The following is a 13,331-nucleotide window of genomic DNA, read 5'->3' as shown; positions in this document are numbered from 1 at the left end:
AGACTCGAGTCTGTTCGGGAATCTTGCCGGGGCTACCCTCTGGGCAGCCAGACGCGCCTCCTCCTCTCCCAGGGGAACCTCCCTTCCAGGACGCTCCTTGGGGAGGAAGGGGCGCGGTCGCCCTCAGGACGGCCAATGCCCCTTCCCGTCTGTTCCGCGGAGCTGGCAGCACCAGGCCCGGGAGAGGTAAGTGTGGTGCCGCCTTCTCTCGCGTCCCCTGGCCAGAAACAGCCCAGAGCGACAGCGGTCTTGCCTCTGTGGCCCAGATCTGAGTTTGAGGTCGGACACTGCTGCGCGTCCGTAAGCATGTGATTGGCTCTAGGCCTTGGTTTCCTCAATGTGAGTGATATTGTACCCACCCCACAGGGCGATTCCCAGGAGTCAGTGAGATGCCGGAGGTAAAGGGCTTGGCAGAACGCTGGGCGCTCAGTAAATACACGCGGGCAATCGTTCTCTGCACTAGACTGCACGCTGCTGGAGGACAGTGCCTGGAGGCAGGTGGAAGAGGAATGGCTGGCTGAGACTCTCAAGCTCGGGAGCCAGGAGGGAGTGTAGAGCCAAAGATGTGGGCCGGGAGCGGTGGCTCATGCCTGTAATCCCAGCCCCAGCACCTTCGGAGGCCGAGGTTGCAGGATCGCTGGAGCCAGGAGTTTGGGACCAGCTTGAGCAACATAGTGAGACCCCGTCTCTACAAAATAAAAAAATTATCTGGGCATGGTGGCATATGCATGTGGTCCCAGCTACTCCGGAGGCTGAGGCAGGAGGATCCCTTGAGCCCAGGAATTCGAGGCTGCAATGAGTTGTGATCGCGCCACTGCACTCCAACCTGAGTGAGACAGTGAAACTCCGACTCTTAAAAATAATAATAATAGGTGGGCGCAGTGGCTCAGGCCTGTAACTCAGCACTTTGGGAGTCCAAGATGGGAGGATCATCTGAGGTCAGGAGTTCGAGACCAGCCTGACCAACATGGAGAACCCCTGTCTCTACTAAAAATACCAAAAAAAAAAAAAAAAAAAAGGGCGTGATGGGGCATGCCTGTAATCCCAGCTACTCGGGAGACTGAGGCAGGAGAATCGCCTCAGTTGCGGAGACTGCGGTGAGCTGAGATCGCGCCATTGCACTCCAGCCTGGGCAACAAGAGCAAAACACAGTCTCAAAATAATAATGATAATAATAATTTTTCAAATGGTGGAAACCCGAGACAACCTCTGAGCCGGGGAGCCGTGGCAGCGGAGACCAGAGGACCCACCCATTCCCTGCACAGGCGGAGTCTTTGCCCCCCAAGAGTGATTCCATTGTGTCCTCTCGCCAGGTCCATGCAGGAAAAGAAAAAATGTGACAAATCAGGACTCAGATCCCGAGTCAGGGGTCCCGTCTGCCTACCGGTCCCAGGGGCTGCTGAGAGCTGATGGCTCCCGGAGTCCCTTGAGGCTGCCCTTGGAGCCGCAGGGAAAATCATGCTGAGGAGACCAGCAATGCGAAAGGATCCGGCCAGAGCTGTCCCAAGAAGCTGCAATTAGCCAATGAAGTGAGAACAAAAGCACTGCCGGTTTGGTCGCAAAGGCTGAGCTGTGAGGTTGTCATAACCAAATCCCCGCCCTCTTCCAACGTCTTTGAGTTTTAGGAGAAACCCCAAAGGAATTCGAAAGCGCAGGTTCCTAGAGCTACTACTTCGGGGGCGAAAACACAAAGGTACCGAAACTGGCTTTGCCTCTTGGACCAGAGGCCCGGAAACCCGCCTCTCCGGGACCCTCGACGAGACTGTGAGGAGTAGGAGCAGCAGCGCGTGCGGCCCCCAACCTGCGGTGGGGGAAGGAGAGTGAAAATGGGCCCGGCCCCGCCACGCACTGAGGGCACCCGGGCGCCCACCCCCGCTCCCTGCCGGCAGGAGGCATCCTCTCCCCAATAATACCCAACTGGGCTGGCTTTCTGTGCAGCGGAGGACACCCGATAGCCCTGCAGAGGCAAAGCGCGGGGCTAGGCGAAGGCTGGAATCCTGCCCCAGGCTAGCGGTGGGGCAAGGGGCTGAGAGCAAAGCGCAGACCTGTCGTCTCCAGCTCGCCGTCTTATGAAGACCTGGAGCTGCTCAACTAAGGCTTACTACATAAATACCCTTGTGATTTGTGCTATGGCAACAGAGAAAGGCGGCTGCCTGGCAAGGGGGGAGGGGGACCCAACTTAAAAGAAGTCGTTTCCGTTCTCAAGCCTCAGTGTCCTTCTGTACAATGAGAATGAAGATTCCATCCCTGCCTGGCGCAGGGGTTGGCGTTAGTCTCCTACGAGGGGAGACGCCGCAGCGCGGCGACAGCCTGGGACAAGCGTTCCAAAGCAGAAGAAAGTCTCAGCGATGGGATTGGGACAAGCAAGGCCAGAGCAGAAACTTCACGCTCCCCTTATTTACCCCCACCATTTTCTAGGTTCCTGCGGAGCAAAAGAATGCCGAAGTCAGAGAAATCTGAAAACGGAGAAGGGGAAAGAAGGTGCCCTGGGGCAGAAGAGGTAGCTGGCCGCCCTCAAGCACCAGTGTTTCCCCAAACTCGTTTTAAGACTCCCCCCCTTTTTTTTTTTTTTTTTTTTTTGAGACAGAGTCTCGCTCTGTCGCCCAGGCTGGAGTGCAGTAGCCGGATCTCAGCTCACTGCAAGCTCCGCCTCCCGGGTTCCCGCCATTCTCCTGCCTCGGCCTCCCGAGTAGCTGGGACTACAGGCGCCCGCCACCTCGCCCGGCTAGTTTTTTGTATTTTTTAGTAGAGACGGGGTTTCACCGTGTTAGCCAGGATGGTCTCGATCTCCTGACCTCGTGATCCGCTCGTCTCGGCCTCCCAAAGTGCTGGGATTACAGGCTTGAGCCACTGCGCCCGGCCATTAAGCCTCCGCTTCACTCAGATCACTAAGGAGATGGGCGTCACTCTCACTGTAAACAAAACTGTCAATTCCTTTGCCACTGCTTCCCTGACTTTAGACCAAAGTAAACAAACTGTTTGGAATTGTGATGCAGTAATCCGATAATTTGGCTAAACCCAGATTTGTTTTCAAATTATCAGAACTCATACCTCAAGTCTCTACTTGATTCTCCAAATGCAGTCGTGGGTTCTGCCTCCCTCTCACCCTCCCTCACACTCTCCCCGCTTGCTCATTGCCTCTGGTCTCTTCTTTGCCCCCTCTTTCCCCCACGGACACAATCCCTTGTTTTCCAGATAAAGTGGGGCTCCAGTCATTTCCTTCCAGAAAGATACCATTTTCCAGATCTCAGCTGATATAGACTTTGGGCTGCTAATTAATGGAAGTTACTGAATAAATAAAATACAACAAATTTGCCACCATGAAAAAGCCTGGAGAACATATTTAGGATGGGAACAAAGAACAGAGAGAAAAAGACATGGTTGGATTTTTTTTTTTTTTTAGACGGAGTCTCGCTGTGTCGCCCAGGCTGCAGTGCAATGGCATGATCTCGGCTCACTGCAACCTCTGCCTCCCAGGCTCAAGGGATTCTCCTGCCACAGCCTCCCAAGAAGCTGAGATTACAGGCGCCTACCAGCACGCACGGCTAATTTTTGTATTTTTAATAGAGATGGGGTTTCATTATGTTCGCCAGGCTGGTCTCGAACTCCTGATCTCAGGTGATTTGCCCACCTTGGCCTCCCAAAGTGCTGGGATTACAGGCGTGAGCCACCGCGCCTGCGGGAGGTTGGATTTTTTAAAATCTCTTTTTCAGGGATTTTTTTTTCTATATTAGGTCAAAGCAGCCCCCACTGTGGTGACAGAAAGAAAGAGTTGGAATTTGAAGTCAAAACACCAAAAGGCGGGGGGATCACGAGGTCAGGAGTTCGAGACCAGCCTGATCAACATAGTGAAACCCTGTCTCTACTAAATATACGAAAATTAGCCCGGGGTGGTGGCGCGCGCCTGTAATCCCAGCTACTTAGGAGGCTGAGGCAGGAGAATCGCTTGAACCCAGGAGGTGGAGGTTGCAGTGAGCCAAGATCGCACCACTGCACTTCAGCCTGGGTGACAAAGTGAGACTCTGTCTCAAAAAAAACAAAAACAAACGAACAAAAAAACACCAAAAGGCAATCATGTTTCAGTATGAAGAGGTTCGTTTTGCAGCGGAGGCCCACAAAGTAGGCAGAGAGCCGCACAGCAATGCAGGTGGGTGGGGGTGAGCTCCACCTCCAGCCTTTTCTCATAAGCTGGCTCTTTCCATCTAGGGGCCTTCCTTAACCAAAAAAAAGCTGGGAACTAAATCCAGGTAGACTTGAAGGCGCATTACCTATCTCATTATTCCTCTGCGCGAATGCTGGAGTTTTAATTACACACTTGCTTTTTCTGGGGAAGAAGACCAAAGATCATATTTTTGAAGGTATCAACTTGTTTTCTATCAGACAGTTGTTGTAACAAGTTCTTTCAGCGACATGTTAGGTCTTTAGGAAAGGGTGCTTCAGATGGTGCGCACTAGCACAATTTTGTGGCTTTTAATTACTATTTTGTTCTTTTGGGGGGTTTCAGAGGCTGGCGCCTGGGCGTGATTAGACCGTCTACCCCGCCCCCGGTAACCTCGCACACTGCCCACCAGGTGGCGCCACAAAGCAAGCGCTGCCGCAGGATCTTCGGACGTGGGAGTCCAGCAAGTCGTGCCGTCCATCACCGTCGGGCCAAGGTTTCCCACTACAAGGTTACAGAGACAGAGGAAGTTGTCATTTCCGACTTTTTAAAAAACAGGAGAATGAAAAGAAAAAATTGCAATGATAGAGTAGAACAGGGTCCCAAAATGCAAAACTGTAAAACAGGATTAAATTCAACAAACCAGATAAAACTTTTTATATTTGTTGTAAATTTACAGAGAAGTGATAAATCTAGTATCTACTTGATAAATCTATAATCTCACCTATTATCCTGTTTCCTTTTTCGCAAGAGCATCGAATTTTCAAGGCCAACTGGTGAACCTTCTCACCCAAAGGAGGAAGTCCTCGGGATGGCTTTCAGGGTGTCATTTACTTATCAAACATATATAATTACTCAGACCCTCGCGTGTCGGGAAAGTACCAGGGAAACTGGTTTCAAATATATTATTAGCAATAATACCTTTAAGTTTATGTAGCTTCTCTTTCAAGCAACAAGGAAAACCCGTTTTAATATTATCTAATTAATTGTCCTAATATCCCTGCGGATTGGTTAGGAAGCGGGCATTACACGTGGTTTGTGGATAATTAAATCAATTGACTATGTCAAGTGCCGAGTGGCTAACAAGAGTAAGTGCCAGACACTTCGAGGAAAAGTGGAGATGGAGCTAGCTGGACTCTGGTCACCGATGTACTTCAATGTGTTTGAAAACTGACCTCGGACATGAAAGTACGAATCACTGGAACTGGCACTTGCACACAGAATGGGATGGGGGACCCCACTTCTTCCTCTGAGGCAAAACGCCAGCCTGTCTCCACGCCTTCTGTCTTCCTGCTGCGGGCCACCCTGACTTCCCGCTACCACGACCCCTTACCTCGCTGCTCACATTCAGCGGCAGTCTGTTTGCACGCGGGGCCGCTGCAGCCGCAGCCGCAGCCGCAGCCACAGCCACAGCGCCCACCGTGTGACGCCCGCCCTCTGGCCGGGCGTTCCCGGAGCTCCGCGGCCGTTTGCTTCTGATTGGCTGTTGCTAGGTGACGTCGCCAGCGCTCACGTGACGAGTGTTAAATGCCCACACTGCAGGAGCCCGCCTGGCAGACAATCGTAAAGCCGCTCAGGGCCGCTCACCTGCTCCCGCCTCCCGGATCACCGACCCGGCCCAGCCACCCCTGCCCCCTTCACTGCCCGCCCCCCGCCCGAGCCCGCGCTCGCGCTGGGCAAGGAGCCGAGAGGGCCCAGAGGCCGAAAGAGGATGCGACCAGCAGCTGTCCCGAGCAGCGCACAGTGATCGCCTCCCCGGAGGAGGAGGCGCCTAGACGATTGCCTCCTTTCTTGTTTCCCCCCAACCACCCCCGTAATTACATTGGCTGCTGGAGGGGACCGGGAGAGACGGAGGAGGCGCCTGGCTTCCCCCGCACGCCCGCCACCTCTGCTCTTTCCCGTCCCGGGCCAGGATGACTGGAGTCTTTGACAGTCTAGTGGCTGATATGCACTCGACCCAGATCGCCGCCTCCAGCACGTACCACCAGCACCAGCAGCCCCCGAGCGGCGGCGGCGCCGGCCCGGGTGGCAACAACAGCAGCAGCAGCAGCAGCAGCCTCCACAAGCCCCAGGAGTCGCCCACCCTTCCGGTGTCCACCGCCACCGACAGCAGCTACTACACCAACCAGCAGCACCCGGCGGGCGGCGGCGGCGGCGGGGGCTCGCCCTTCGCGCACATGGGTTCCTACCAGTACCAAGCCAGCGGTCTCAACAATGTCCCTTACTCCGCCAAGAGCAGCTACGACCTGGGCTACACCGCCGCCTACACCTCCTACGCTCCCTATGGAACCAGTTCGTCCCCAGCCAACAACGAGCCTGGTATGCATAACGCTGGAGTCAAGAGTGCCGAGTCGGTCTAGTTAATGGGATGGATGGGTAAACGTGTTTGGGGCGGGGGACCGTCGAAAGCCCTGGATTTTCACGCTGCCTGCTCACCGCCCGCTTGTGCCCTTTACCCTCCCCAGCCTCCAATCTGCCGCAGGTCGTCGGTTACCTCCCTCTCTCCGTTGGTGGGACCTGGTGGCCTCAAGGGCCAAGTGGGCGTGCTCCGCCTGCCTCATAAGGGCATCTCCTTGCCACCTGCTTCTTTCTCTTGGGTGTGCACTTGTCTCCCCCTTCCCTGGAGGGTTCAGCTCCCGGGGTCGGTGGCGGCTCCGATCCGCAAGCTGCGAAGTTGCGCCTGCCCGTGGCGCCACAGTTCAGTGCACCCACCTCCTGGCTCAAGCCAGGTCCCCCCTCCGGGCCTTCTAGGAGCGCGGGAACTCCCGGACCCCTGGGTTGCGCGGTTCTCATGATTCCGTATCATTGCAGAGAAGGAGGACCTTGAGCCTGAAATCCGGATAGTGAACGGGAAGCCAAAGAAAGTCCGGAAACCCCGCACCATCTACTCCAGTTTCCAGCTGGCGGCTCTTCAGCGGCGTTTCCAAAAGACTCAATACCTGGCCTTGCCAGAGCGAGCCGAGCTGGCTGCATCTCTGGGCCTCACCCAGACTCAGGTGGGGCTCGCGCCCTGCGGGGGCGAGGAGAGCGCGGACTTGAGATGGCTGGGAAGCAGGCGGGTTCAGGACAATGCTTTTAAAAGTTCACTTTAAGTACTTTTAAGGATTTCCAGGCCTACGCCTCGAGCGGCCCTAAGTAAGCTTCTAGGCCCAAAGCTGGAAACCCCCAAGGGGCCGCCGCGTGGGAGGGAAGGAAAGGGACCGGGTGGACAGATACCCCGTACCTCTCGCTACTGATTAAGCGGGTGAAATAACTGGCCCTCCTCACCCTCCCGCTGTCACCATCATCGCAGTGCACGTACACCAGCAGTCCGGGCCTTTTGGCAAGTACCTCCCCAGGGAGCAGGAACCCGCAGAGTCTCAAAGGCCGCCGCCCGTGATCCGCTTCCAGGGCGCTAGCTGCCCACCTCTAGCCGGCGGTTTTTCTCTGCTTTTTTTTTTTCTCCTCTTCGAACCCCTACTGCCCCAAGACTAGGTTCCTCCACTAATGCTCAGGTCTTTTTCCTCAAAGGTCAAAATCTGGTTCCAGAACCGCCGGTCCAAGTTCAAGAAGATGTGGAAAAGTGGTGAGATTCCCTCGGAGCAGCACCCTGGGGCCAGCGCTTCTCCACCTTGTGCTTCGCCGCCAATCTCGGCGCCGGCCTCCTGGGACTTCGGTGCGCCGCAGCGGATGGCGGGCGGCGGCGGTCCGGGCAGTGGTGGCAGCGGCGCCGGCAGCTCAGGCTCCAGCCCGAGCAGCGCGGCCTCGGCTTTTCTGGGCAACTACCCATGGTACCACCAGGCCTCGGGATCCGCCTCACACCTGCAGGCCACGGCGCCGCTGCTGCACCCCACTCAGACCCCGCAGCCGCATCACCACCACCACCATCACGGCGGCGGGGGCGCCCCGGTGAGCGCGGGGACGATTTTCTAACCCCAGGGAGAACTCGCCAGAGACTGAGAGCAGAGACCAGTTATCCTCAGTGCTTACCCCGAGCCGGGGTTCTCTCCTCCCGGCCCGCTGCCGCCACCCACCTCTCCTGGAGGCTGCGACCTGCAGTGGCCCGTTCCAGGGCCTGCTCCCTCCCGGGGCCACCAAGCCGGCCTCTCTCTCGGGGGAACCGGACAGCAGTTTGGCGAAGGCCTCCCTAAAAGGCCGCATTTCTGACCTGAGCCCCGGGTCTCAGCCGTTTCGAGCCCCGCTTCAGACTTGCCTTCCCTACCCTCCGGGTGAGCCTGTCTGGCGCCTTCCTCGCCCCGGGCTGAGAGCTGGGTCTCGGGAGATGGACGCCTCCCAGGCGCGCGAGGCTTCCCGGGCGCTCTGAGGCTTCTTTCTCCTCGCTCGCCCCTGGGCTCAGCTCGGACGCTGCAGTTATTGACCTTCCGGTCCTGCCTGCCCGCCCTCCCCAACGTGGCCCCTTGACCCTTGGCCACTTTACTCCCTGCAGTTCTCAGCCCTCGGAGCCCCCATGCCTTCTGTTCCCCCACCGTGCTCCCCAATGAGCGCTCCCTCAGCTCTCTCCTCATCCATCACCAGTGGAGTTTTTTTATTTTTATTTTTTTAAAAGTTTAGGTGCCTTTGCGGATGACCTCATTTTGATGTTGGAAAAAAAAATGATTTTTTAATATGTGAACACTGCAAAAATGTGTTTAAATTATCTTTTTTAAAACCTATTCAGGATTATTAGCCTGGACTTGGACACAGAGTTTGTAAATAAAGGTGTCTGTGCAGATTTTCCCACTGATTTATTTGTATAAAAATACCCATCTTTTCAGACTTTTTTGTAAACCCCCAGTTGTGAAAACTGCAGTTTAGCAGTGACCTCGGCAACCCCTCCTTTTTATTTTTTCCTTTAAAAACGTTTCAGTTAAATTAAGCTACTGATTTGGATTTGTTTTATCGTATCCTAAAGTCTTTGTTGTTGAAATGAAAGGTATTTTGGGGTTATTTATTATGAAAACAACATGCTCTTAATGTTGATTTTACAATATGAAGAGATTATTTAAATAAATTATTGTTTTCATTGGATGTGTGCGCTTTTTTCTTGGTGCCAGGGTCCGGTCAGTCATGTGCTCAGAGCTCAAGCCGCTGCACAGGCCGGGAAGCCAGCCGGCCAAGAGCTACGTTTACATCTTTCGGAGGCTGAGAAACCGCGAGGTGCGGCAAGGAGAGGACAGGCACGCTGGCCGTGGGGCCGCACCAGGGGTTTCACGCCCCGCCCCCTCCCGAGTCCCAGTGAGTGGTTCTCCAGCCGGCAGCGCGTCGACTCAGCCAAGCGGCTCCAGCCTCCGCCTGCCCGGACCCTCCGGCGCTGGCGCCACCGCCCCCGCGCCCGCCTAGATGGCCAGGGTAGGCACCCAAGCCGCCGCGGGGAACCTCCCATCAGGGACCTGAGCAACCTGAGGGTTGGACCCCTACTTTGAACCTTCCCCTCCGTTTGTCCCACGACATTTCGGGACTGAACTGAGAGCTCTGTGAGTCACCCTGGTGAGGCACGGTTGGCTGCTCTGGAATGCAAGGCGACCCCAAAGGCACGGGGCTGTGCTCGCGCGCGCGAACACACAATCACACACTGAGCACACTGTCACAGGCCCATCTATACTAACACACACTCACCTATACTGATACACACTCTCACAGTCACACTCATGCTCAAATATTCTCAGGCGCACACAAAATGACACATACTCTAACACCGTCACATCACACACTCATACTCCATCACACTTTTACACACAACACTGACACACGAACTCATGCACACTCGGATTCACACCTTTACACACTGATAGAGAAACTCACATATGCACACTCATGTATACACAGTCACAGACTTATATACACTGGTATGAGAGTGGCATCTTTCCACTTCATACTCTTGGAGGGGAAAATGTCCACACACCATTGGGCTCTGCTTTCTACCTTGGGCCCCACACAACCAGCTTCCAACTTCCGCGGTGACCCTACTTTCTGGCATTCACTACAAAGGCCGGGGGTCGGTGGTTAATGAAGGCCTGAACTAAAAGTCCCTTTCCCTGAAAGTGCTAGGGCCCACAGGTGGAAGCTTCCTGGCTTCAATCACTGACTGTGTGACCTTGGGGAACCCATTTTAACCATCCTGTGTTACAGTTTGCAGATCTGTAAGACATTAACAGCTATAGCTTGGAGTTGTGAGCATTTAATGAGGCAACAATGTAACAGTGCCTGGCACATGGTAACAACTAACTTTTATCTATTTAATATTTAGTATTACTGTTTTGTCACAGTGCCCCCAGAGAGGGGTATGAAACCCAGTTACCCAGACAGAGGCTTTCCAACCTCACCTTGTGTGGAAGAGCAGCATCCTGGGGCTGGGAGAGCCCCTTCTTACCTGAGGGTGCCATGCCCTCTGAAGGGACTCTCTGCTACTGCAGAGGGGCTGGATACCAGCCACAGAGCCCCGCCTGCCAGGTCCAGGCTTCCTCTCCTCTACGATGAGGCCATCTGTGTTGTGTTTCTTCAACTTATCTGCCAAAACCAGACACAGGGCGGAGGTGACTTTCTGGGCTCAGTGGCATCATCCTGAGGAGAATCATGACTTTTCTGGGCAGATTGCTTTTGGGCCTGCTCTGAGTCTGGTTTACAATGGTGCGGTCCAGAGAGTTGCAGCTTTGGAAAAAGCAGGGAGGCTACACAATCTAGTGTCCCATTGCATTTTTTGCATTGTTTTCCCAGGCTAGGGAGGCCTGGGTTGAAGCCCACTGACCTGTGATCCTGGGTTTCCCTAAGCAACCGCTGCCTGGCAGAACTCCATCCCTGTCCACCACCCCTACCCCAGCTCCAAATTCTGTGGGTTTTTTTGTTTTTGTTTTTTTTTAGTGCCACTAACTGGTGCCAGCCTTCCTCCTGAGGTTAACTGTGCCCTCCCCTCCTTCGCGCGCACTCCCCTCCCTCCTCCCGAAACCAGCGGGGAGAGACGGGCAGTAAATTGGCTGGTGTCGAGGATCTGCAGCAGACAAGATGATTAAGAGGCCTACGCTGGAGCGCCCGGGGCAGGGAATGTCAGCCCAAGTTGGAATCACGCAACAGGCCTTGGCATGAGCCAAGCCTGGGAGCCGGGAGGGCGGGCGCCCTCAGCTCCGGGGTGGGCTGAGGCCCCACAGACTCGCCGGAGTCACCTAACCCGGCACCCAGCGACAGAGGGGTCGGTCTGGGCCACGATGAGCCTTTCCCCAGGGAGCCTGCGAAGCCGAGAGCAGGAGGGTGAAGGGGCCAGAGGAAGAGGGTGTTTCCGCAGACGAGGAGAGGGGCAAAGAGAAGGGTTTGCAAGGACGCGCCCAGGTCCCAGAAATGAGGGGGAGAAAGTGGGGAGGAGTGGGCGAGGGAGGAAACAAAGCCTGGCTCCTGGAGGCGGGGGCCGGCTCCAGCCCCGCCGGGGGCGACGCGCTGGCAAGCCTTTCTCACAGTCTCCCGGCCCGCCCGGAGACGCGGAGTCCTGTGATCAGCCCGCCGCCGCGCAGACATGCTCCCCCCGTGCTCTACTGAGCTCCCCAAAGCGCGAATGAAAAATGGAAATGGGAAGCAGCGATCTCGGCTCTCTACACTGGGAAACTAGCAGTGCTCAGAACACACATAAATCTCCATTGTAATCTCCTTCCAATTGCTCGCGTGAAATATCAGGCCAGAGACAGGATATGACAAGCGCTGGGAAGTAGGGGGAGGGAAGCCGAAGAGTGAGGGGTGCACGGCCCTCTGCGCTCCACCCTCTGGCAGGGCTCTCCCAACTCAGAGCGCGGGCACTGAGCTCCAGGGCCAACTGCCTGCCGCCCAGGTGCTCCCGCGCCCCCCGCCCCTTCAGTCCCCTTCTCCCCCCAACCCCTGTGCACGCTCTGCCCACAGCCACCTCGCCCCAGCGCGGTGCTTTGCTGGGCGCAGACCCCCCTCCGGGTGCGCCGAATTCCCTCCGCCGGCCCTGAGACTCCGAGATGGGAAGGGCAGAAAAGAGAGAGAATGGATCCCAGGCCTCATCAGCCCTGCTGCAATGTGGGACCGTTTAGGAGGCTTCCCCTAGGCCTTCTTTCAGGATCACTTGTGAAAATTGTGAATATCCGCCCTGTGTAACGATCCTAGACTGATGAAGCGAATTTAGAAGAAATATCAGGTTTGGTGGAGGCGAAGAGAGCGGGGGAAGACTGGAACTTTGTTTACAAACAGTTCGGTGGTAGAAGACAAGGGGCAGAAGAGGCGGGTGGAAAGAGAAGCTCCGAAGTGGTCCCCTGTGCCCAAGAGAACAATGTTGGGGAGGAAGACGCCCCGTCCCCTCTCAAAAAGTCGTTCTTACGGGCAGTAAAACTCGAGTGCAACTCCCTCACTCCTGGTGTCCCCTGCAGTCGCTCAAAAGTCACAAGCCCGCTTCTTTTCCTCCATGAACAGCGACCACCAGCGGCTTTAACCTGTTTAGGGTCGAAGACTCCTTTGAGAATTAAGCTACAGATCCTCTCCTCCTCCAAAAATACAGATAGGTCCCTTCCCTTCGAATTCAACTTTGGGGTCCAGGAATCCTAGAAGCTGTAGGGTGGGGCGCTATCCTGGGGGCAGCGTGTTACTCCCAGCCTTGGCGCTAGGGTACTAGGTCCTGCGGGGACTGGAGGCCTCTAGCAGGATCCTAACACCCAAAGCAGCCCCAGGGAAGCCTCCCCCAGGCCGACCTTTCCCTTCCCTCCCCACCCAGGATCTGCCAGGCACGCCGCAGCCACCCCACACCACCCCCGCCCCCACACACACCAGTGAAGGCGGATGCGGAGGCCCCACATCCCTCCGATCCCCCTTCCCCCGCGGGAGTTCCCCTCACGGGGACGGTTTTGGCAGTGATTGCCACATTACAAGATGTTACATTCCGCCCTGGGGCCTGGGGCCGGGCGGGGCGGGGAGACTGTGTTTCAGGAAAAGAAAGTGCAGGCAGGTCTTGGAGTAGCAGCTAGGCGCCTTCACGCCAAGAACGCAGACAGCCTCCAGACAGACCTTTCTTCCCTCGGCCGCTCCGGCTCCGGCTCCGGCTTTCCCACTAGTCCTCTGGGGCCAGAGCTCACAAGCTGCAGTGTCCCGGCAGTTTGCGGGCTGAGTGGGAGCGCTCCGAGAGAGGCCTTTTTGGGGAGGGTCCCCATTCGCGTCGGGTCCCCGGCAGGGAGATGCGGGCCGAGGGTCGGGTGCCGAG

General features: G+C 56.1%; 2 protein-coding genes across 2 annotated transcripts in view; one reads left to right on the top strand and one right to left on the bottom strand.

Annotated features, from left to right (window-relative positions):
• Nucleotides 1–5,763: 5,763 nt before the first annotated feature.
• On the top strand, nt 5,764–9,166 carry DLX2 (distal-less homeobox 2). The gene is made up of 3 exons (XM_007965360.3): nt 5,764–6,478; nt 6,971–7,155; nt 7,670–9,166. Exons 1-3 carry the CDS (start codon nt 6,073–6,075, stop codon nt 8,069–8,071), a joined length of 993 nt encoding a protein of 330 aa, XP_007963551.2. The 5' UTR covers nt 5,764–6,072; the 3' UTR covers nt 8,072–9,166.
• A 1,192-nt stretch (nt 9,167–10,358) lies between these two features.
• LOC140712645 (uncharacterized) overlaps nt 10,359–13,331 on the bottom strand; it is a 3,613-nt gene continuing 640 nt past the window's right edge. Inside the window, exons 2-4 of the mRNA XM_073020251.1 lie at nt 13,139–13,331; nt 12,459–12,570; nt 10,359–10,645 (exon numbers count right to left, since the gene is read on the bottom strand). The exon at nt 13,139–13,331 is cut by the window's right edge and continues 185 nt beyond it. Coding sequence (XP_072876352.1) covers nt 10,458–10,645; nt 12,459–12,570; nt 13,139–13,331 — 493 coding nt within the window. The 3' untranslated portion in view covers nt 10,359–10,457. The remainder of the gene's footprint in view (nt 10,646–12,458; nt 12,571–13,138) is intronic.

This window comes from Chlorocebus sabaeus, chromosome 10 (assembly GCF_047675955.1).
Source record: "Chlorocebus sabaeus isolate Y175 chromosome 10, mChlSab1.0.hap1, whole genome shotgun sequence".
NCBI classification, from domain to species: domain Eukaryota; kingdom Metazoa; phylum Chordata; class Mammalia; order Primates; family Cercopithecidae; genus Chlorocebus; species Chlorocebus sabaeus.
Note: the sequence above shows the minus strand (reverse complement) of the source record. Positions and strands in the feature narration are given on the sequence as shown.